The sequence below is a fragment of the Triturus cristatus genome, chromosome 5_1, assembly GCF_964204655.1.
Source record: "Triturus cristatus chromosome 5_1, aTriCri1.1, whole genome shotgun sequence".
Lineage (NCBI taxonomy): Eukaryota > Metazoa > Chordata > Amphibia > Caudata > Salamandridae > Triturus > Triturus cristatus.
The window spans coordinates 418834976-418856498 of NC_140587.1; the positions used below are offsets into that span (position 1 = coordinate 418834976).

The following is a 21523-nucleotide window of genomic DNA, read 5'->3' on the forward strand; positions in this document are numbered from 1 at the left end:
CCCATACAGAACCTTGTGTCATCTGCCTTGTTGTAGTTAGTCATTCACTGGGACCGTCGTCTGCTTTATGTTCATCAGTGCCTTCCAGCACAACTCAAAACAGTAACTCACTGGCAGTAACAATGAAGTAAGGGAAAGAAGGAAAACTCAAAGGCTGGCAGCCAATTCAGTAGACTCACACTCACCTGATTGTGTGCATATGCCTAGTTGAAGAGTCACATGTGTATTCATTTCTTGTCTCATTTATTTTATTTACCATCGTCTGGCTCACTGTTCACCAGTCCTAGGTTTCTTGCAATCTTGGCAAGGTTGTGTAAACTATTGGATTTACAGCCCAGGTCTGGCAGCCATAGCTCAGCATCACATGCTCCTGTGTTTTGTCCAAAAAAGTGAGAAAATGGAAGCAAACAATATTTACAGATGTCACTGGCAGAAGATGTGAATAAGAAAGCAGTAAACACAAAGCAGTCCATCTAAACACGCCGAAATATTTTGGGCTTAAATTTAAAATCTCTGGCCTGGCATACTAGTCCAGGAGCAAGCGAGGCATGCACAGGAACTTTCCAGGGTTTAGAGAAGACAGGGGTCTGAAGAAGGCTTTCTCAAGTGCTGCCCTGAACATTAGAGCTCTCTGCCCTTTTCATAATGGAACACCACGTGTAAATGGGGTGTTTGAGGCATGTGTGCTGTAGATACACATGCTTTGCATATTCCTGCCATCTAGTGTTGGGTCCGGATGTTTGCAAGTTGTTTTTCTCCGAAGAAGTCTTTCCAGTCACGAGGTAAAGTGACTCCTCCTATTGGTGATAGTGCGCATCAACTCCAATTTTAGATTGTTTTTTTCTACCATATAGGTCGGATGTGTATTGGGCGCTCCGGTTCAAAAACCGTTCTTCGGGTTCCCCTCGGTGCGCAATCCACTCTACCCTTGTTGGTATTGTTTCGGTGCGTGTTTTCCTGTTCTCCACGTATCAAATTGCTCGACAAACTCTCCATTTTTGATTGAAAACCTCGTGAGCGGCTGTCTGGCCTAGCCGTGTCGGTCCAGCCTTCTGCCGATGGTACAGACTCCATTCCAATTCTGTTCTCGGTGCTAGGCTAAATATCCTAGCACCAACTTACATCAAGTTTGCAATGTGTGCCGATTTTAGATGTCTTTACAGCCAAATTGGATCCAAAACAGAAAAAACCTTACATTAATCCTGATACTGGACATATTTTGGCTAAAACTCAAGCAAACCACAAGCTTCCTGCTGAGGACACTACTGATAAGATTCCCTTAAAAAGGAAGAAGGACATGTCTACCAGCCCTGTTTATCCTGCCCCACAACCCTCTCCACCATCTTCTCCACCGTTGATAATTGAGGATGCCTTACACATAATACCTCATGGATCTCCATATAGAGATCCCGATGTGAATCATGGTGATGATGATACTCATTTGCCTGCAGACCCATGGAATAATTACACAATTGACCCTCCAGTTGACAATGAGCCAGTCCTTTACCCAGCAAAGCCATCACCACCAGATGGTAATATGGCTTATCAACAGTTCATTGCTAGAGTGGCAGAGTATCATGGGAGCCATTACATAAAGAAACATTAGAAGAGGACTTTTGATTTGAAACACTTGACTCCACACACAGGTCAAGTCAAACACTCCCTATGCTTAAAAGCATGATGAGGCATTCCGATGATATCTTTAAAGACCCTGTCAGAGCACGTATTTTTACTCCAAGGGTAGATAAAAAATATAAACCCTTACCATCAGATTCTGTGTTTAAGGGACATTTTCCTCTTGACTCCCTAGTAGTGTCCAATGCTCACAAAAGAGCTAACTCGCAAACCTCTTGGGATGCACCGTCCCCAGACAAAGAATCCAAACTTATAGATGCCTCTGGAAAACGAGTAGCTGTTCAAGCCGCTAACCACTGGCACATTGCAAACACTCAGGGCCTACTAGCTAGGTACCACAGGGCACACTGGGATGAGATGGAGCAACTGCTCCAATATTTCCCGGACAAACACAAAAGTAAGGCACAGCAGTTAGTTGAAGAGGGGTAACTCATCTCTAACTCCTTAATAAGAAGTGCTTAAGACGCAGCCAACACAGCAGCTAGGGAAAACAATACCAGCATTCTCCTTAGAAGGCATGCATGGCTTAGGATCTCTGGGTTTAAGCCTGAGATTTAACAGTCCATTTTTAAGACCCCCTTTGATAAGGAATACCTGTTTGGACCTGTAGTCGAACAATCCTTAGAAAAAATGAAAAAGGACACTGAAGTGGCAAAATCTATGGGAGTGCTCCACTTCCCATCCAGTTGAGGCTCCTTTTGCCGCTCATTTTACAGACCAGGGTCCAAAACAACATCCTCAGACCCAAATGCTTCTTCTTACAAAAGCAACAATCAATCCTTTCACTCTAAAGGTTTCTACAGAGGAGGATATAGAGGAAACATTTCCAAAGGCTGGGGTAAATGGGCCACACCACGTAACACCCCTTCCCCCTAGTAAACAGTGACTTTCCCCCCCCCCATAACTCAACACCTGTTGGGGGGAAAACTTCAACAGTTTTTCCCCATTTGTCAATCTATAACAACTGACAAAAGGGTGCTACACCTTATCCAACATGGTTATTGCCTGGAGCTCACCTCCAATCCACCAAACATTCCACCACGCATTCTCAAATTGTCGTCAGACAATTTGCAGTTACGCAAACAAGAAGTGCAATAGGGAGCCATAGAACCAGTTTCATTTCAGTACCAAGGTTCAAGGGTTTACTCTCTTTATTTTCTGATTTCAAAAAAGGACGGTTCCTTAAGACCAATTTTGGATCTCAGAGAGTTAAACCACTACATACTATCAGAACATTTCCCTATGGTAACGTTAGACAGGTCATTCTTGTCCTACAGCAAGGGGATGTTTCGTCCACACTGCACTTAAAAGAAAAATATTTTCACATTCCCATTCATCCAGCTCATCGCAAATATCAGTTGGCAAACACTATCAGTTCAAAGTACTTCCATTTGGAGTAACTACTGCTCCCAGGGTATTTTCAAAATGCCTAGCAGTGGTAGCAGCTCATCTCAGAAGACAACAAATTCATGCCTTCCCCTACCTAGACGACTGGCTTATCAAAGCCAGCACACACCAAAATTGTCTACGAAACACTCAGACCACACTACACCTACTTCACCAACTGGGTTTCAGGTCCACATTCAAAAGTCTCACCTACAGTCTTAACAGATACAATCTTATCTGGAAACCACTCTCAACACTCACAAGGCTCTAGCCTTCCCCAATGCAGCTAGAATTTCCAATATCCAAACTCTACTGCTGCAGTTCCAAACCAACCAAATCTTGCCAGTCAGAACTTTCATGGCCCTACTGGGAATGAGGGTGTCATGCATTGCAATAGTACCTCATGCAAGACTACACATGAGTCAATTACAAGAATGCTTAGCACGTCAGTGGAATCAGTCACAGGGTTATTTAACAGATCTAGTGTTGGTAGACAGCCGCACTCATTGCTCTCAGCAGTGGTGAAACCCACAAAAGTTTTCAAAAGGGCGGCCTTTTATCAACCCTATTCCTCAACCCTATTCCACAAGTCGTGCTAACAGCAGACGCATCTCTCACCGGTTGGGGTGCACATCTCCATCATTACACAATCCAAGGTCTCTGGGTCAACAAACACAGATGTCTCCACATCAACGATCTAGAAATTCTAGCAGTGTTTCTAGTGCTGAAAGCTTTTCACTCTCATCTCACAGGCAAAGTTGTCCTAGTCCTCATGGACAACATGACAGCAATATACTATGTACAAAAACAAGGGGGGGACACACTCTCTCCAACTGTCACGCCTATCTCAGACCATTTGGAAATGGACAATCCATCACAAGATTCACCTTCTAGCAGAACACCTCACGGGAGTGAACACTCAAATTGCCGACCTCCTCAGCAGAAGGAGACAGCAAATACACGAGTGGGAACTTCATCCCAAAGTTCTCCTTCCATATTTTGAACAATGGAGATACCCACAAATAGATCTGTTCGCCACAGCTCACAACTCACAATGTCCAAACTTCTCCTCCAATTTCCCACAGCCTTCCTCCAAAGGCAATGCCCTATGGATGAATTGTTAAGGGATATTTGCCTACGCTTTTCCGCCTCTCCCACTCCTTACGTTTCTGGTTCGGAAACTCAGACAAACATCACTCACACTGATTTTGACATCTCCCAGATGGATCCATCAACCGTGCTACACCAGCCTGTTAGAGCTCTCATTAGTTCCACATCAAAAGCTACATCACACCTCCAATCTCCTCACCATGGATAAATCAAGCATTCAAATCCCAAGGAGCTCAACTTAGCGATTTGGCTCCTGAAGTCAAAGAGTTTGGATATTTAAATTTACCACCAGACTGTATTACTATTCTGAGAGAAGCAAGAAAACCTACTACCAGAGTTTGCTATGCAGCAAATGGGGAACGATTTGTCGTTTACTGCAATAACAACAACATTCTTCCTCTAGATGCTTCTGTTCAGAACATTGTCTGTTACCTTTTAAACTTACAGCAATGTGGTCTAGCTTACACTTCTGTTAGATTGTCAGCTCGATGATTCCTCAGGAACGGTTCGATGCCAAAAAGGGGTCCACCTCTCGACAGTCCCAACCCTGAATGCTATAATAGCGCCGGGGTTTGAGTTGATCAAGCAGGGGAAGGAAAGGGAAGGGATCAGCAGGGAGGGAGATCTGTAAGGAAAACAATAGCAGTAAGTATTGGTGTCTTCAATATCCTTCCTACCGCTAACTAAATTGGCTTTCCGTACCTGTAAACAAAAATAACAATTCTCCTTCCTATGTGGGAGGAATGTCTTAAGAGTCAATGCAACTAGGTCAACAATGGCAAGTTAGGCTCTAAAAAGGGATATTCAACGAAAGAGAGTCTTAGAGCCTGTTCCCAACGATTGACAATATAATGTATTTGACTTTTTTTTATATAAGGTTGGTATATATGTTGGCAGATTCTCATACACACCAGCATACATGGAAGGATCCGCTTCACAGGGGAAGAGCAGAAGGCAGCCTCTTGAACCCCCTGTCAAGAGGAAGCACACAACAATAACCAAAATGCCTCCTTAGTCTCAACGCAATTTCCTTAGAATATATGTTGTAAAAGAGGTGTCTCCAAAATAATTACACTCCTTATTCCGAAGTACCTTAACCTCTAATTACCTAATCCTTGTAACGATTTTAGGCTGTGCACTCGTACAGGTATTAGTTTGTATATTCTCTGCCACTCCGATAAGAACTCGGCAGCAGACAATGACAAGGGTTAACAGTCTTGTATGACAGGCAGTGCCAGTCCTGGCACAGCCATCGAGATGACAAACACTTGAGAGGAGTCACGATCAGAATCACTGCAAGTGCATCCACCGTACTAACAAGCAGGAGAGGCAGCATGAAACACGCTGCACGGCGGAATTATCAGCAGCGGCTGTCTCCCTGGAGGCTTTTTATGAACTGTCTTCCTCTTCCGGCTCATGACAGGATTTCCCAGGCAACCGCGGCTGCTTCCACTTTGCCTCATGGGTAATTGAATTCACATTTTTTCCGATAGTGCGCGAGACGCGCCTTCGGCCGGAAGGAAAGAGGATTTTGCGGACGTTGGGGGCATCTCTTCCTGTCCACCACCCCACCAACCAGGACCAAACCTCTCCATACCGGGTAAAAGGGGGCACAGTTTCCATCTTGGTCTCTTACCACTACTCTGCGTGTGGGCTCTAAGTTGTGGAGTGTGTGTGTAACAGATTGCACCTTGCAGCAGTAGATGCGTATTTGCAAAACAGACAACATTTGTCTTTGTTCAAAGTTCCTGTCATCAAAGCATTTATGGAGGGCTTAAAAAGAATTATACCATCAAGAATTCTACCAGTACCAGAGTGTAATCTCAATGTTGTACTTATGGGTCAATCCTTTGAACTGCTACACAAGTTTCCTTTACAGTTTCTCTCTTTGAAGGTTGCATTCCTTATTGCAATCACTTCATTAAGTAGAGTTGGTGGCTACAGGCTTCTCTTCTTTCAGTTCCACAAAGATAGGGTAGTTCTTCACAACAATCCCCGATTCCTTACCAAAGTGGTTTCTGCTTTCCATATTAACCAATCAGTTGAGTTACCCAAGTTCTTTCCTCAACCTGATTCAGTAGCAGGAAGAGCTCTTGACACACCTGATGTCAAAAGAGCTTTATATTATTATATCGAAAGAACAAAAGATTTTCGTAAAACAAAGCAAATGTTTGTTTCATGTAAACCAACTCACAAAGGCAATCCTATTTCTAAATCTGGCATTTCAAGATGGATTGTTAAGTGCATTCAAATTTGCTACACCAAAGCTAAAAGAACTTATCTGAAAGAGACACGTTAGTGATCGATTCCTTACCTTAGAATATCCCCAGGCGTCAGACTGAATCTGGAAAGTTTTCTGTAGCAGTACCCCTGCACATCAGTAGGTGGCTGCAACATCAGGGCAACCTGTCCGATCATGTCCAGATCTCGGAGGGCACTGCACAGCAATTGCAGTGGTGGCTCACGATCGCGATTGGGTCAGTGGCAGATCCCCATCCCTTCCCCAACCGGATTACACAGTGGTGATGGATGCGTCTCTCCTGGGATGGGGAGGCCACTTGGGAGAGGCAGAGATCAGAGGCCTCTGGTCTCCGGCGGAGTTCCGGCTCCATATCAATCTGATGTAGCTTCGGGCGATCTGACTTGCACTGAAGGCATACCTTCCCTCTGTCCAGGGAAGTGTAGTGCAGGTGTTCACGGACAACACCACCGCCATGTGGTATTGCAACAAACAGAGCGGGTGGGGTCCTGGACCCTATGTCAGGAGGCTCTGCGCATGTAGACATGGCTGGAACATCAAGGCATTACCTTGGTGGTTCAACACCTGGCGGGTTCTCTGAACGCCAGGGCAGACGAACTCAGCCGTCGGTGCTTGATGGATCACGAATGGCGTCTGAACTCGGATGTGGTGCAAGGTCTCTTTCAGCAGTGGGGAGAGCCTTGGTTAGATCTATTCGCCACCGAAGAGAACGCGCAATGTCATCAGTTCTGCGCGGTGGAGTTTCCAAGGTGGCACTCGCTCGGCGACGCCTTTCGTCGCGAGTGGAGTTGCGGTCTATTGTACGCCTTTCCGCCTATACCACTTCTGCCCAGAGTGCTGGAGAAGATCCGGCGCGACCGGGCCCAAGTCATCCTTGTGTCTCCGGATTGGGCACAAAGATACTGGTGTCCCGAGCTACTCAGCATGGCAATCGATACCCCGATCTGTGTGCCTCTTCGGGAGGATCTTCTGTCGCAGCAGCAGGGGATGGTCCTCCACCCGAACCTGTCCAGCCTCCACCTCCACGCGTGGAGATTGTGAGGCGACAGTTGACCGCTTTCGATCTTCCTCCCGAAGTCTGTGATGTCATTCTGGCAGCCAGGCGTCCCTTCACTAAAACGGTATACACCTGCAGGGGGAACAAGTTTGTGGCATGATGCCCCTCTTTCTGAAGTCCTTCTGTTCCTTCTTTCTTTGGCCCAGCAGGGCTCTGCTCTGGACACTATCAAAGGTTATCTTTCGGCTATCTCCGCCTTTTTACGGCTTCCAGATCAGAATTCTCTTTTTAAGTCCCCGGTTGTTAACCGTTTCCTGAAGACATCACGCACACGGTTCCTCCCGTGCCGTTCATAATGCCTCAATGCCTCAATGGGACTTAAACCTTGTCTTGGCATATCTTATGTGCGCTCCCTTCGAGCTCCTTCATACCTGTCCTTTGCGTCTTCTCACTCTCAAGACGGCTTTCCTGGTCGCTATCACCTCTGCCAGACGAGTGAGTGAGCTCCAGGCTCTTTATTCCAAACCTCCTTTCCTTTTTGTTCATCCGGACAAGGTGGTTTTAAGGACCCGTCCTTCTTTCTTGCCAAAGGTTGTCATGCCCTTCCAGATCGGGCAGACCATCACTTTGCCCACCTTCTTTCCGCCTCCGCATCCTTCAAGAGAGGAGGAGAGGCTCCACCGCCTGGACCTAAAACGTGTGCTCGCATTCTATCGAAAGCGTACACAGCAGTTCCGGGTGGATGACCAGCTCTTTGTTGGCGCCGTGGGCACCAAAAAAGGTCGGGCTGTGCACAAACTGACCATCTCGCGGTGGGTTGTTCTGTGCATCAAAGCATGTTACTCCTTGGCTAAGAAAGAGCCTCCTGTGGGGCTGCGTGCCCAATCGACAAGGGCAACTGCAGCCACTACTGCCTTGGGACGCGGCGTCCCCTTGCAGGACATTTGTCAGGCAGCTACGTGGGGTTCGCTGCACACGTTTACCAATCATTACTGCCTTGACAGTCAGGTCCGGAGATACGGCTTCCTTGGCCGTACTGTTCTCCGTGACTTTCTGGTGTAATCTTTTCGCAGACCCACCGCCGGGGTTGGTATTGCTGGGGTATCTATTCTAAGGTAAGGAATCTATCACTAACGTGTCTCTTTCAGATGCACAAGTTACTACTTTTGTAACGATATATCTGTAAGAGACATTAGTTAGTGATAGATAGCCCCATCCATCCTCCCCGTTCTGCAAACTGATTTCTAGGGTTAAGGTCATCCCTTTCAGGGCCCTAGTTTCTTGCATGGCTCTGCGTTCCTGGCGCGGAAAGTCGTGTGCAGAACTGACGTCAGCGTGCATGGGTAGTCTCTGTGACATCATCTCGGCGCTTACGACGCCAGTGACGGACGCGGAGCCGCACGACGCAACCTACTGACGCGCAGGGGCACTGCTACAGAAAACTTTCCAGATCCAGTCTGACGTCTGGGAATATTCTAAGGTAAGGAATCTATCACTAACCAATGTCTCTTACAGATATATCGTTACACAAGTAGTAACTTGTGCTATACCTCCTAGAGCGCATTCCACTCGCAAAATAGGGGCATCTATGGCCTTTTTAGGTAACATTCCTATAGATAACATTTGTAATGCAGCAACATGGTCTACACCACACACATTTACCTAACATTATTGTGTAGATGTACTAGTACACCAACAAGCCAATGTGGGACAGACAGTGCTAAACACTTTTCCAGACAACTGCAACCTCTACGGTTTAGCCACCGCTTTGGGAGAATACTGCTACATAGTCTATGCAAAGCATGTGTGTCTACAGCACACATGCCTAAAACGGATTATCTTACTTACCCAGTAAGCATCTGTTCTTGGCATGTAGAGCTGTAAATTCACATGCGCCCACCCACCTACCCAACACTAGATGGCAGTAATATGCAAAGCATGTGAATCTGCAGCTCTACTTGCCAAGAACAGATGCTTACTGGGTAAGTCACATAATCCTTTTGAGGCCTCGTAGTACTGTTGTTTTTTTAAGGTTGGTTGACATGCAGCTTTGATATTCTTCATGGACATTCTTTGACTGTAAAAAGCAATACCTCATACCTAATGTCATGCACGTCAGTGGAAACTCTTCAATTGCACAGCAGTGGAAACTCTTCAAAGTCACAGCAGTGGAAACTCTTTGAGTGCACAGCAGGGAAAACTCTTCAAATACATAGCAGTGGAAACTCTTCAAATGGCTGACACAAATTGTACTGTGTCCTATGCATTTACTACTGGTGAGTGGCATGCTATAATATGATACTCACTGCAGAGTATATATGCCTTTTTGCATTTTTAAAGTACTCTAATGCCCTTGGGCAAGTTATAACTATATAAAAAATTTAATTAAAAAACTTTCAAGATCTGATATGTTCCTCATATCCTGCTGGGAGATGGTGGTAAGCCAATCCCTCTTTAGCAAAGAATCGTGTTTTGGATTTTATAACATCTGAAATTTATTCGAGCCTTATCTGAAATTTTGTTTCTTCGATTGTCTACGATGTTCTGTAAAGAAAGCCGATTTGCTCACTTGAAAAACTGTAATATTCTCAATCCCATTTAAGGTCTCCCTGCGTCCAATTGCTCTTGTTTATCAATGAGGAAGGATCAAGAAAGAACACCTCATCTCATGCAGTCTCTAGCTAACATTTTGGGTGGAAAGCAAACCGCGATGTCCAAAATGTTAAATTTTACTAGATGTTGCTTAATTTGATAGACTGAGACACACACATGATTCTGGCACATCATTCTGGATACCTCAGGGGAAGAGTGTGGTGAACCTAGTCACCACACATTTGAACCAGTGTGTTGCTGCTGATTCCTTATGACCAATGTGACAGCAAAGCCCAAATCAACATCTGTCTGCTTGCGACTCTCAAGGGCTCCCAACGTACATCTTGTAACTCACAATGACAGTTGCAAATTGCAATGCTCACCTGTGCCTTGTGAATTATTACTCTACACTCCCAGGACCAGCTGTACAAATGCAAATACTATTGTGCATCAAGCCAGAGGTTATTTTTACTTATCATGATGTGTTTCCTATCAGAATTGACAAGACTAGAGTTGTTTGGGAGCCGGAGGAGTTCTCTTTAGTCTATCACCTTGCAATTTCCCAAGATCTTTCAGTTGTCAATTAATAAATATAGGATCTATCAAAACACCTAATGGGTTTCTACTCACCAAACATTTTATGCTCCTGTAGGGAACCATTCAATGTATGTTTCTTTACTTACACAGTTTGTATGGGTGAGTGTTTTCTGGCAAAGAGTACATTTGTGAAAATATAAAACAGGCTCTCATTTTAATTTGAAGGAGGTTTCCAGTTTAATGAGGTACTGCATTTAGATCTTAAGTTGGAGACATTGTATCCTAAAATTTGTTTTCGCTGTTGGCAACCTTCTCGCTAGCCATTATCCACTGGCCGGTTGCCTCTGAAGCTCTCTGCCATGATATCATATGATCTATGCTGATGACATCTCATGTTATTTTATTAGGTGGAGCTTGTGGAGGAGACACGGCAGCTGGACTCGGTGTACTTCAGAAAGCTGCAGGCTCTGTATGAAGAGAGCGCATCCAAGAAAGATGAGGTACCAAAGTGCTTTCTAACATCAACAAACCTACTCCTGACGTATGCAATTAACTTTGTGGTGTACCAATCCGTAAACAGAGCTGCTTTTGGTCTCTCTAAACCACATTGCTTGCCGAGAGCTGAATTCACTTCTACGCTGAATCACTTTGCAGCCATTAAATTGTTTACTGTGAGAGGAGTTACTTTAAGCTGTACTGTGGCTTATGGTGGCAGATCAAGTCTCCACAAGCGCTATAGCCATTGGTCACACTAGCCCACACTTTCATCTGAACACTTAGCTTTGTCCAAAAAGGTAGTTCCTTTTGGTTATTGCTCCTGCTTCAGCAAACTGCATGTGACCTGCAGTTAATTTGGCTAACTGCAGCCTTTAGTTCTATGTGGTTGATCAATATTAATGCATAGTAGATTTGTTGCAGACTTTGCTACACTTAGAAATTGAGATATCATTTCCAAGAAATTGGAGAAGATTAACATTTTACACGTATCCTTCGGAAACCAGACGTGTCTGCGATGGACTAATCCAGAGAATGTGCATGGAACAAAACATACTTTTCTTAAGTTTTATTTAATTCTTCATATTATGATCATGTTAAGAGTTTCCACAGCATTGTTGTGGGGAATAGTCTGCTCAGCCATACATACATATACACACACACACACATATATTACGTTATAATTGGGCTCAGGTCTGACTCGTACAAAACCAGTGAAATTCAGCAGTTATAGTTACCTAAGCTAACTAGAACGTACACCCTCGCAATACACTGCTTGTGACCTCATATATTACATCACTCATGACATGGTCAGTGACATCACTGACGACATCTCAAATGACATCCCTGATGACATCATCCAGTGAGTGTAAGTGTTTTCTAAGAGTTTATGATTGTTAAATGTATATACTAACTTACTACATAAGTTAAATTAGTATATGTGGTGCACTACTACTAAGTGATACTGCTTCTAACATATATTATGTGAGTGCTATGTGACTGTATGTATGAGTGTGTGAGTGGCTGTATGGGTGTATACGTGGGTGTATGAGTAGCTGTGTGGGTGAGTGAGTTGCTGTGTGAGTGACCATTGGTGAGTGAGTGGGCGTGTCAGTGGATGTATGGGTGTGGCAGGAATTCAATTAATTTAGTTGGCAGAAAAGGCAAGAAAACTGTTAAATGTGTTAAACTTAAGAGAGCCAGAAGATATACACAATGGAGGAGGTGTTTTTTATCTTCTGTTTTAGTCCTTAGTCAGTGTTTGAAGGTTCTTCAAGTACTTCCTGGTTGGGAGAACTGGGCTAGAGGTGAGCGGTCTAGTCTTTCCTGCACAAGCTGGATTGGCAGGTCTCGATGCACACACTCGAGAAACAGGCATTGCACTTCAACGGAATTTTGACTGGGACAGGTAGCGTCTCAGTCAGCTCTGTATTTTTTTAGGTTAATTCTGCGGGGAAAAAAAGTTAGTGTTCCGGTTTTGGCGCATGAGCGTAACACGCTTTTCCTGATGAAAATTTACTAGACAATCTCAAATTTGTAACTACGAGTCGTGCAGAAGGTAAAACAAGAAGAATTGTTCATCAAACGGAATGGTCTGGTTTCCTCCTGTATTTCGGAAGAGACGATTCATTTGACAAGGTATTTCTTTTCCATAATTCGCTCTTTAAGCGGATTAACGACTTTGATGCAAATGTAAAGACTTACAAAGGCAAGTATAGTGTACAGAGTAGCGGACTTCCTCATTGGTATACTAGCACTAAATAAGGAACGTTTGCAGGGAACCAAATTTCATTTTACAAAAATAATTCAGTGAAATGAATAAGAATAATATAAGAATTGAGTAAAGGCAGCAACAAGAATTCAAACAACAGTACTGTTGCAACAATTTGGAACTTTTGAAAAGAAACTCAACAAAAGTAAGCTTACTCAGAAGAAAATAGCCAAGAATCCACCATACAGATTCAACAGAAAAGACACAGACAGACCAAGATAGTCAGAACACATCAATTCAATTCAGGTCCTGATTTAATTAAGAGAGCGGCACAAGCATTGGAAATTCTGGGTAAAGGTTTGATTAGTAGAGCATAATTTAAATAAGAACAGAGTAATGTTTAGGAGTGTGTTAAGGATATTGTTTTTCTCTCTTTTTCTTTCCTCCTAAACATTTACACGTACAATCCCTCAAGTACTCAGATCGTGACAACTAATAAAGAAGCTTAAGAAAGGCAGAAATAATCCTCTTCAAGGCAGTCTCTCTTGTTATTTTCTCCACTTCCCCTTTCCCCAAAGCTGTTGTCGCATGCTAACAGGTTTTTTTCTTGTGAGCGTGGATAGTGGTGAGGAGGATTTGGGACTCAGCTTCAGCTCCTGTGGAATTTTTAAGATACTCTCTGACAGATTGAAGTGCGAATAAAAAAGGAAATCCACCTGAGCTGAAGATGGCGGAAGGTTTAGATCTTAAGTCTTTAGGGGCTATTCCAGATGGGATACAAAACCAGTTAACAAGTCTTATTGAAGATAATAAAACCTTAAGGGAAGAGATAAGACGTTCTCAAGAGGAAACTCATCATGTATTGCAAAGAATGGATGAGTTAGTGGCAGGAACATCTTTTCCAAATAGTTCAGAGACCTTTAAGCAGTTTACTCCCCAGCCAGTTTCTGAGTTTGCCACCCAAGTTATCCATGCCATTTCTCCAATTATTCCTTTGGCCCCTCCTGAGAGGTTTAGTGGCGATCCTAATAAGGCGCAGATCTTTTTGACTCAATGTTCATTACATTTTCTTTGTAGACCTGTGGTGTTTTCTGTAGAGCAGTCTAGGGTGGCGTTCATGCTGTCTTATCTGTGTGGAGATGCAGCAGCCTGGTCAGTGCTTCTTGTCTCTCAAAATGATCCAGTATTGTATGAGTATGAAAAGTTTAAATCAGAATGTCTTAGAATTTTCGATAGAAGATCTGCAAATCAGGCTACAGACAATGAATTATTGGATTTAAGACAAGGAAATCGGGATCTGATTGCTCAGTTCAATAAGTTAATTGTTGAGACGGAGTGGCCAGGAAGTAAAAGAGGAGCAATTTCTTATTGTGGGTTAAAGGATGAATTGAAGGATGCGCTGGCTCAGATTCCGAAAAGACCACAAGAAATCTCAGACTGTATTGATTTAGTTTCACAAATTGAACATTGACTTAGTGAGAGGAGATGTGAGAAGAGAATAGATATTCGTCCTTTCCCTCCAAGGTTTGACCACATCAAGACGGAAGTCTCAAAAGTGGAAACGGCTTCAAGTGAAGAACCTATGCAGATTGGATCGATTAGGGGGCCTCTTTCCAAGGAAGAAAGGGATAAGAGAAGAACCAAAAGGGTGTGCATGTACTGTGGAAATTCAGGGCACTTTGTTAGGGATTGTCCAAAGAAGCCCAAAACTAATTTTTCGGGAAAAGAACAATCACATCAGTAGGAGGTGTTGTTCTGATTGGAAAGAAGTAAGAATTAACTCCTGGAATTCAACACGTAGCTAATACTCTTCAATCAGCAGCTCCTCATTTGATCGTTTCGATGACAATAAGATTTCAAAAATCATAAATTAAATAGGTGTCAGTGATGATTGATTCGGGAGCTACTGGCAATTTTTGTGATCAGAAATATGCTGAAAAATTGTAAAACAATTTATTACTAACAAGGTTTTTGAGTCAGTCTGTGCAGTTGATGGAACTAATTTAACTTCAGGACCCATCACGAAAGAGACTGAAACTATTGAATTGTCAGGCTTGAATGGTCATCAGGAGTATCTGAGGTTTAATCGTATAGATGCTTCTCAATTTCAGATTATTCTGGGGTTGCTGTGGTTAACGGAGCATAATCCAAGGACTGATTGGGAGAAACGTACTGTTGAGATGTCATCCGAGTATTGTAAGCAACATTGCTTCTATGTTAGAGGAAGGAAGTTAGAGGGATCACCAGTCACTAGTTTGGCTTCACAATCTAATATGGTTTGTGTAATGGAGTTAAACGAAATTCTCACTGAGTATCAGGATTTAGTTAAGGTGTTTGATAAGAGGAGTCCTGAGCGGTTGCTTCCTCATAGGGAGTATGATTGCAAGCTTGAATTAGATGAATATCTTGAGTGTGGGTTTATCTGGCCCTAGCAATCTCCTGTATCATCTCCCCTGTTTTTCATTCCCAAGAAAGTTGGTACTCTCAGAGCTTGCATTGATTACAGGGCGTTGAACCAAGTGACAGTCAAGAATAGATACCCATTGCCATTAATTTCAGAGTTATTAGATATAGTGAAGGGGGCGAAGTTTTACACCAAGTTAGATTTGAGGGTGGGTTGCTGAAGGTGACGAATGGAAGACCACTTTCAGGATCAAATTTGGAATTTATGAGTATCAAGTAATGCAATTTGGTCTCTGCAATGCCCCAGCGGCTTTTCAGCATTTTGTAAATGATATCTTAAGAGAATTTTTGGTCAGGGTAGCTGTTGTTTATATAGATGATATTTTGGTATTCTCAGATAATTTTGATTAAGCACGTTAGGGCAATTTTGGAAACTTTGCTGGAAAATCATCTCTGTTAAGTTAGAAAAATTCACTTTTTTTATTCCGATCAAGTGGATTTTTTAGGTTTCATACTTTCATCTAAAGGAGTTTCTGTGGATCCTGCTAAGGTGATAGCAATCCAGAATTGGCCAGCTCCAAAAAATGTGAAGGAGGTTCAAAGTTTTATTGGGTTCGCCAGTTTTTACAGACGATTCATCCAGGATTTTTCCCCTAAGGTCAGTCCTATCACTCGATTATTAAAAAAAAGAGTGAGGTTTTTCTGGTCAGAAGATGCTGAAAGTCCTTTAATTTTTTGAAGGAAGCTTTTACATCAGCTCCAATTTTAATGCATCCAAATACTATGGAGGTCTTTTATGTGGAAACGGATGCTTCTGATTTCGTTACTAAAGGAGTACTTTCTCAGAGAAATAAATTAACTGGGTAGTTGCAACCAGTTGCCTTTCGTTCACGAAAAATGACTGCTCAAGAGTTGAATTATTCAATTTCTGATAAGGAATTATTAGCTGTCAATGATGCTTTTCAGGATTGGAGGGATTATTTGTTAGGAGCTAGACATGTGGTGACTGTTTTTACTGACCATCGCAATGTGCAATTTTTGAAATCTGCTAAGACTTTGTACTGCTCGATTTTCCCGGCCCTATTGTGTTGACGGGTGATTAGGGTGACTTCAGTCTCTTACCATTCAAGCCTAAGGGTTAGAGTAGTGAATGGAGCCTATTTACTAGGCACTTCGACATGATCCTGTGTTCTTCCCCATAGATCAGGGCTTGCACACATATCCTAGGGGATAGATTCGTTAGTATTAGGGATAACCTGTCCTGTAGTGAGGGTATTTCATGGAGCCGTGCTGAATTCAGGCCTGGTAGGCCTCAAACGGGAGAGACTCCATCTTTCTTTCTGCTCCGGCAGCTTGAGATGCTTCTAGGTTAAGGGGGATGTTTTAGTTATGAGGTGTTATTCGCTTGGAGAGAACCGGTTCAGACCAGCCCTTATCGAAGGATTGTATTTTTCTTCATGCCGAAGACACTACATCAGGCCGGCCGGCTGGGAAAGTGTCCTTAGTACGGGGAGGTACAAGAATTTGGTGGGCGGCAGGTTACGGGCCGGAATTTTCCATGAGGAAATGCACCTCTATATTAGTGAAAGTCTGAGGCAGTTACGGGGCACTTGCTTCAGTCCGTAGGCGGCATCTAGCCGTTAGCAGTAAAGCTACCACTTATTCCAGGGAAGACAGATGACAAACTTGAAGGCGGAGAAAAAACCGAGAGACAGATACTCTTCTAGCAGAATAGCCAGAGAGGAGAGAGTAGCCGATGAGGAAGAGGTCCCAGTGACTCGGAGAAGGGAGAAGGGAACAGATCCGTGACTGCGGAGGTGTGACTTCAAGGCGAGCCGAGGCACAGACGAGAAGGGAACCTAGATGACCATTGAGTGCAGGCTACACACGACTAAGGTGATGTCGACCCCTTTCTTATTAGAGTGTACAACCTAATCTTTCACTTTTCTTTGCAGGTTATGTGTTACACAGTAATGTTATGTGATTGCGTATATAATGAATAATAAAGTACCCAGTTTGTAGTGAATCAACATGTGCTGCGTGTTCTTGTATAAGAGGGTAGCCTATTCTTCTAGTCAGCTGTGACTTGACATGAACGGATGTTAACCCTGATCAGGTAAGTGGTAACTGAATAAGGGAGAGAGGAGCCCCTCGAACCAGAGAACAGGTTGTGCTCAAACTGGCAGCTCTTGTGTGATCTGATAAATAGTAAAACTGATTCCCTTGTTGTATGTTATGGTAATCATAGGATGAACATGTACTGAGGCTGCCGTCTGGGCAGGAAGTCCTGGGTCCGTCTGGGACCGCGAGGCTGAGGCTGCCGTCTGGGTAGGAAGTCCTGGGTCCGTCTGGGACCGCGAGGCTGAGGCTGCCGTCTGGGTAGGAAGTCCTGGGTCCGTCTGGGACCGCGAGGCTGAGGCTGCCGTCTGGGTAGGAAGTCCTGGGACCGCGAGGCTGAGGCTGCCGTCTGGGTAGGAAGTCCTGGGTCCGTCTGGGACCGCGAGGCTGAGGCTGCCGTCTGGGTAGGAAGTCCTGGGTCCGTCTGGGACCGCGAGGCTGAGGCTGCCGTCTGGGTAGGAAGTCCTGGGTCCGTCTGGGACCGCGAGGCTGAGGCTGCCGTCTGGGTAGGAAGTCCTGGGTCCGTCTGGGACCGTGAGGCTGAGGCTGCCGTCTGGGTAGGAAGTCCTGGGTCCGTCTGGGACCGCGAGGCTGAGGCTGCCGTCTGGGTAGGAAGTCCTGGGTCCGTCTGGGATCGCGAGGCCGCCACTTGTATTATAAGAGGTCTAGAGATATATATATATATATATATATATATATATATATATATATATATATATATATATATATATATATATATATATATATATATATATATATATATATGAGTAGGAATCCCCTGTCCTTAGGTGGTATATATCTGTGGTTACTTGTTGTGAATAGGCCCTAGGGAGAGGGTAACGTTCTGGCTGGGTTAGAGAGGCTCTGATGAGCGGGTTCTATCTGATCCGAAAACCCAAGCAGAACATTTGGCGTCACGAACCGTTTTCGAAACCTGTGTGCGTCGTGTTGTCTCGTGTTTGCTTTCGGCGTGTGCGTGGTTTTGTTTGTATATTATTTGTGGTATACTTGTGTGTCTAGCTTTTCTTTTTCTTTCTTTTCTTCTTTCTTTTTCACGATGTTTTCTAGAAAATCAAAATCTACTTTTAAGTTGCCCGTTGATATTCCCGGATGGGATTCAATGCCTTATGACGCCTTAGCCTGTGAGTGGGCTGATTCTACTGGTTTGAGTGAGAATTGGAATTCTTCTTTGGAGCTGGCGGAGCCGGCTAATGTGATTACTGGTTTACAGAAGGCACCCGTATCGAAGGGTGAGGAGATTCCCATTTTGGGGCGCAGAGGTTGGATTGTTCTGTCTGCGTACAGGATTCTACATGAGAGGTTGTTGAAGTTACAGATATCTCTTAAGGATGTGGAAGCGCACTTTGTTGAGATTCAGAATTCTCATACTTTGTTGCGATGTCAAAATAAGTTGCTTGCTGACAAACTTGAGACTTACCAAACTATTGCCGAGAGGGCGGCTGTGCGAATTGCTCGTTATAAATACAAGAATCGGCGCGGTCGGGTTTCGACGCGAAAGGTGCGTCTGGTCGTGGCGAAAGCCGGACTGGATTGGAATCCTGATGAATGGGATGGTAATATCTGGAACTCGAGTGATTCTTGTTCCTCGGGTGAGGACTCTGTCAAGCGCGAGTCCTCTCGCTCCCGCCAGGATTGTAAGCCTGCTTCTCGCACCTCTGATGGTGCACCCCGTGATTGCGCTCGTTCTTCGAGTGGGGTCGATGCTCCTTCCACTGATTGTTCCTCTACGTGTACTGGTCGAGCTCCTTGTGATGCTCATCCCGCGGTCTCGGCGCATCCAGTTTTTCGTCGGAAGTTGCAGCAGTCTCCCGCTGCTCCGCAGGGTGTTTCTTTAGACTCTTTAGAGGACTTTACTCAACAAGAAATTAGTGATATTTTGCAGCGATTTCGGCAGCGAGCTGGTGAGACCTTGCTCACATGGATGGTGCGCCTTTATGAATTGGGCGCTGCTGGCATTATGTTAGATAATGGCGATTGTTTGAAGTTTTGTTCCTTGAGTTCGGATTCTACTGTACAGGATCATTTTCGTAACTATAATGGTGGTGGTCAAATTTCTTTACTTCAATTGGCGACTGAGGGTTGTAATCAAAAGTATCCTACTGAGTCTGATTGGCCTGTGAATGACAAACCATGGTATACTTTGCGCGACGCTGCACAACGTCTCAAAGAGGAGGTGATAAAAACGGCAATTTTTCTGGGTACTGCTGACAGGTTGCTTGATGGTTTGTTGACATCTTCTGTGCGGAATCGTATCATTCGTTCTTCCCCTGTTGCCTATAAGCAGGTCATGATGACTTTATTGATTAATCAGACTGGTAACGTGTTATCTACGGTACTGGAATCGGTACGCCAACTCGGTGAGTTGGGTGAGTGGTTTAAACCTGAACGTCAGTCCCGGCCTGACACTCGTACTCCTGGTGACAATAAACTTACTAGACGTGATATCTTTTCTGGTCTTCTGGCCGATGGTGTGCGGAGGGAGGACATTGACGGTGAGACTACTGCTCGTTTGTGGGAGTTGTTTCGCAAACGTGGCTTGGATCGGAAGGAGGGTGCCCGGCGTGTTCGGACGACTGAGTGTGATCGTGGTGGTTCTGACGGTAGCGGTGATGACGACCGCCGTGGGCGCTCTGTTCGTCGTAATGATCGACGTTATGTACGTGATATGTCCCCCCGTCGTGAGAGAGACGGAGAGAGAGAGGAGGTAAGAGAAAGGGGGAGAAATGATTATGTTTACAGCAGACGTAGAGATGATAGGGATCAATCCCCTGAGTTGAGGAGGAGAGAGGATCGTCATAGTTTGGCCGATCGAAACCCGCAGTACAATGCCGAAGACACGAATCCATTTCGTACTGGGAATGGATATGAACAGGAGGTACCGATACCTAAGAAACGTGACAGTCTTTATCCTGATTTATCCTGGTACACAGAATGCAGTAAGCATGACTAGGAAATAGGTCAAGCTCCAGTACACAGATGGGCTCACAGAGATAATAGACCCTATGTAGATATTGAAATTTATTGGAGACATCGTAATATCCAAAGGGCCCGAGCATTGGTAGATACAGGAGCGGAGGCCACTCTTATTCATGGAAAATCAAAGAAGTTTACAGGTCAGCCTTTTACAATTACCGGATTAGGTGGAAAGGAAACTCCTGCAGTTCAAACTTTACTTGAAATGAGAATAGGTAGAATCCCTAGAAAAGAATACTCTGTACTGGTGGTGCCACTCTTAGAATTCATAATTGGAATTGATATTTTGAAAGGAATGACTTTGCATTTAGATGATGGATGTTACCAATTTGGAACTACGCATTATATATCGTCCAGGCCTATACGGGTTGGTCGTTTACGAATGCCCCCCATAAAAGTTCCTCAGGCGACAAAAGTGGTTTGTCAGAAGCAGTATCGTATTCCAGGTGGTCATGAGGAGATTAGTACCACTATTCAGGAGTTGGTGGATGCAGGTGTTATAGCCCCAGTTACTTCTGCTTGGAATAATCCTGTTCTCCTGTACGTAAGAGTGATAATTCTTGGCGTATGACTGTTGATTATCGAGAATTGAACAAACACACACCCTCTTTGACCGTTGCAGTACCGGATGTCATTACTCTAATTGAAAGAATCCAAAAACATCCAGGTACATGGTATGCGTCCATTGATATTGCTAATGCTTTCTTTTCGATTCCGATTGCCCCTGAGTGTCAGGAACAGTTCAGTTTTACGTGGAATGGGCGTCAGATGACGTTTAGAAGTCTTCCTCAGGGCTATGTGCATAGTCCTACGATATGTCACCGGCTGGTGGCAGAGCATTTGGCTGAGGTACCGGTTCATCCACAAATTCAGATGTGTCATTATATTGATGATGTTTTGATCCAAGGCGAAACACAAGAGGAAGTTCAGACCCAATTGGACAGAGTCATTGAGTGCCTGCGTGAGAAAGGTTGGGAAATCAATCCGGATAAATTACAAGGCCCGTCCCAGGCTGTAAAAGTTTTGGGTATTAATTGGCATGAAGGGCACCGTGAAGTGATCCCTCAGGTTAAACAGAAAATCCTTGATTTTGCAGTTCCGAGGAATAGGAAAGAAGCTCAAAGCTTCATTGGTTTGTTTGGTTTTTGGCGTCAGCATATTCCTCATTTGAGTCAAATATTGGCCCCTTTGTACCGTGTCACTCGTAAAAAGAATGCATTTGAATGGGATAAACCACAGCAAGATGCGTTCAACCTAGCAAAAGAGGCAATTCAACATGCTTTGG

At 44.2% G+C, this 21523-nt stretch overlaps 1 protein-coding gene across 3 annotated transcripts in view; it reads left to right on the plus strand.

Annotated features, from left to right (window-relative positions):
• Nucleotides 1-21523, plus strand: part of RGS22 (regulator of G protein signaling 22) — a 1028745-nt gene that overhangs the window by 553440 nt on the left and 453782 nt on the right. For all 3 annotated transcript variants that reach the window (XM_085605181.1, XM_085605183.1, XM_085605184.1), the window contains one exon: nucleotides 10925-11017. In XM_085605181.1, the coding sequence (XP_085461307.1) occupies nucleotides 10925-11017 (93 nt within the window). The remainder of the gene's footprint in view (nucleotides 1-10924; nucleotides 11018-21523) is intronic.